This window comes from Genypterus blacodes, unplaced genomic scaffold (assembly GCF_046128005.1).
Source record: "Genypterus blacodes isolate CSIRO-AG114 ecotype Tasmania unplaced genomic scaffold, CSIRO-AGI_Gbla_v1 ptg000099l_1, whole genome shotgun sequence".
Lineage (NCBI taxonomy): Eukaryota > Metazoa > Chordata > Actinopteri > Ophidiiformes > Ophidiidae > Genypterus > Genypterus blacodes.
Window position 1 is genome coordinate 2,112,501 of NW_027466903.1, and position 2,624 is coordinate 2,115,124.

General features: G+C 47.3%; 1 protein-coding gene across 1 annotated transcript in view; it reads right to left on the reverse strand.

Moving 5' to 3' along the window:
• Positions 1-2,356, reverse strand: part of LOC143008129 (calcium-activated potassium channel subunit beta-4-like) — an 8,306-nt gene extending 5,950 nt beyond the window's left edge. Inside the window, exons 1-2 of the mRNA XM_076159738.1 lie at positions 2,192-2,356; positions 38-208 (exon numbers count right to left, since the gene is read on the reverse strand). Of these exons, the coding sequence (XP_076015853.1) occupies positions 38-208; positions 2,192-2,356 (336 nt within the window). The remainder of the gene's footprint in view (positions 1-37; positions 209-2,191) is intronic.
• Between the last annotated feature and the right edge of the window lie 268 nt (positions 2,357-2,624).

Consider the following 2,624-nt stretch of genomic DNA (forward strand, 5'->3'; position numbering starts at 1 on the left):
TCACTTCCTACAGACGTCAGAGGCGTTTCCATGTTACCTTTGGGTTGAGCACGAGCTGCTGTTCATCAAAGTGCAGCAGAGCCACAGAGTTAGACTCGGAGTTGTTGACGAAGATCTGCAGGCAGGGATAAAGAGACGTCCCCTTGCAGTCCGCCCCACAGGTGAACACGCACTCGAACACCTCCTCCGGAAGCAGCACCGACACCACCTACAGGAGGGAGGGCGTCAACACAAGAGCGTCACATGCGGGCGGGCAACGCTTCCAAAGGATGTGATCAGAAGAAGTCAATGTCAGGGTTCAAGATGTGCAGTGAACATCTCAAGTCTCAAGTCATTGGACATCACACAGATTGTCTAAGTAACAGTTTCATGAAATTCAATGTAAGTCCAGGTTCAAAGTCCAAATGACTTAAATCTCCCGACTGCTGAGACTCGCAGAAAAAGGCAACTTTTATTTTACGACGACACAATCAGCTAAGAGGGAAATGATTCTGGTTTATATGACTTTATCATTGGTGTCAAAATGTTGCAGGCACTTTTAATGATCCGTATCAGGAACACCAAATGCTTGAAAGGTCCCAATTAAAGATCACAATGAATGATGAACAACACGCATAGGACTGAGGCTGTATCCATGTGTGTGTGAGAGGTGATTGATGGCCAAACCAGGTGAGAAGGTATGAGCCTCTGGTGTACATTTGGACTGCTGTAAACTCTCGAAGTTTGCGTATAGAAAACAACTTAATAGCAAAAAGAAAAGAGATTTGTCTGATGCTTAACCTTTGGCCTATTTTGGAAGAGGAGTTCCCATGTGTTTCCACAGATCTGACACTCAAACTCTTGTTGGAAGTGATGCTCCGGTTCTCACCCACAGTCAGAGAATATATCTGGATCAACCTATTAATACTCAGATTTTGGCTGAATATTTTGTCAGAAGTCTTAAAGCTCAGCGGACTGACTCCTTCACTGGCAGATCATCTGTGATAACAGCAAGTTTCTGCTGGGAGATGATGGCTGTGGTGGCAATGCACAGTTCAGTTTACTGATCATTAGTTGTCACTACATCATGGATTTTATTTGGAGTATTTCTGATGTGGTTACAGTGACAGACCATGAAGACCGTTTCTCCTGTGCTGGAATTCTGGAATTCTTTATCGCTCCATAACATGAAGTAGCTGAGAGAATGTTATGCAGATACATGCAGGGCGTGGGGAGGACATATAAGAACATAGATGTGACAAGGCGTGAGTGTCGTAATAGCATTACACAGTTCTATTGGTGTATCCAGGAGATATGTTATAGCTTTTATTGTGGAGGGCAGAACTTTTGTCTTTGTGCTGTAGAAGAAACAACAACATGGATCCATAAGGGTCAATTCAAAGACCTACAGACCTGAGGAGAAGCTCAAACATCTACACAATGACACAACCTACAGAGGAACAATGTAAGTGACTGAGTGTGGACCTGGAGTGGAGTGGAGACCATCTTCAAGTAATCCAAAATGCTGCTGCACAGCTTTTAAGTAGGTCTGGTAGAAGGTAACATTAGTCCCATCTTAATTACATTACGATCTTTTGGCAGACGCTTTTATCCAAAGCCACTTACATTGCATTACACTACCACCCTTCGCAGAGGGGGGAGCAATTGAGGGTTCTGTGCCTTGCTCAGGGGCACCTCGGCAGGGACTCGAACCGGCGACCCTTGAGTTCCCAAGCGGAAGCTCTACCCAGTGAGCTACTGCCTCCCTACATTACTCTAATTGTGAGCCCTAATTACTCAGCACATTCAAGAGTCCATTATAAAACACTTGAGCTAACTTACAGCTCTGCACGGTGAAGCTCCTCAATGCTTTACTGGTGTCCTCCTTAATGTCATCAAACCAGCAGCATCTCTCAGCTCCTCTGATCAGAGATTACTCGATGTCACACACACACACTGAACTAATAATACAGTCACAACTCTAAAAATTAGTATTTGTAACTCTTGCCAGTACCACCACTCCCACTCTTTAAAGTAAGAATGATAGTACAACTAAAACAGTCATTTCTAATACCAGTAAAATTACCACAGCACGAAAGTATACAGATTCACACACACGCACACACACACACGCGCACACGCACACACACAGATAATGAAGGAAGGCTCCGCGGCGGCAGCGGGGCTCGCTGGCCGCTGTGGCCGGGCTCACCGTGCAGTTGGCCGGCTTGCTCTGCAAACTCTGCAGCGTGGGGCTGAGCCAGCAGAAGCCCAGGATGAAGAGGCTCAGGATGCCGCAGGCGATCAGGAACAAGCCCAGGCGGATGCTCTTGTCCTCGGCCTCGGAGTACTCGTACGACACCCGGATCTTCGCCATGACTGAGCCCCGCGGAGAGCCTCCTCAGCCCGGCATGGAGGCCGGAGGAGGAGGAGGTGGAGGTGGAGGAAGAGGAGGAGAGGTGGAGGCGCCGCCGTCTGTCTGCCGACTTTAAACACCAACTGCTTCTCCTCTCGGTCTCTTCATCTATTTATCCTGCCGCTTTTTTTTCTTTTCATCTCTCTCTCCATCTGTTCATCCTTTCACTCCTTTTCTGTCCCCGTCATTCATCTCTCCGTTTATCCTCCTCCTCCTCCTCCTCCTCTCT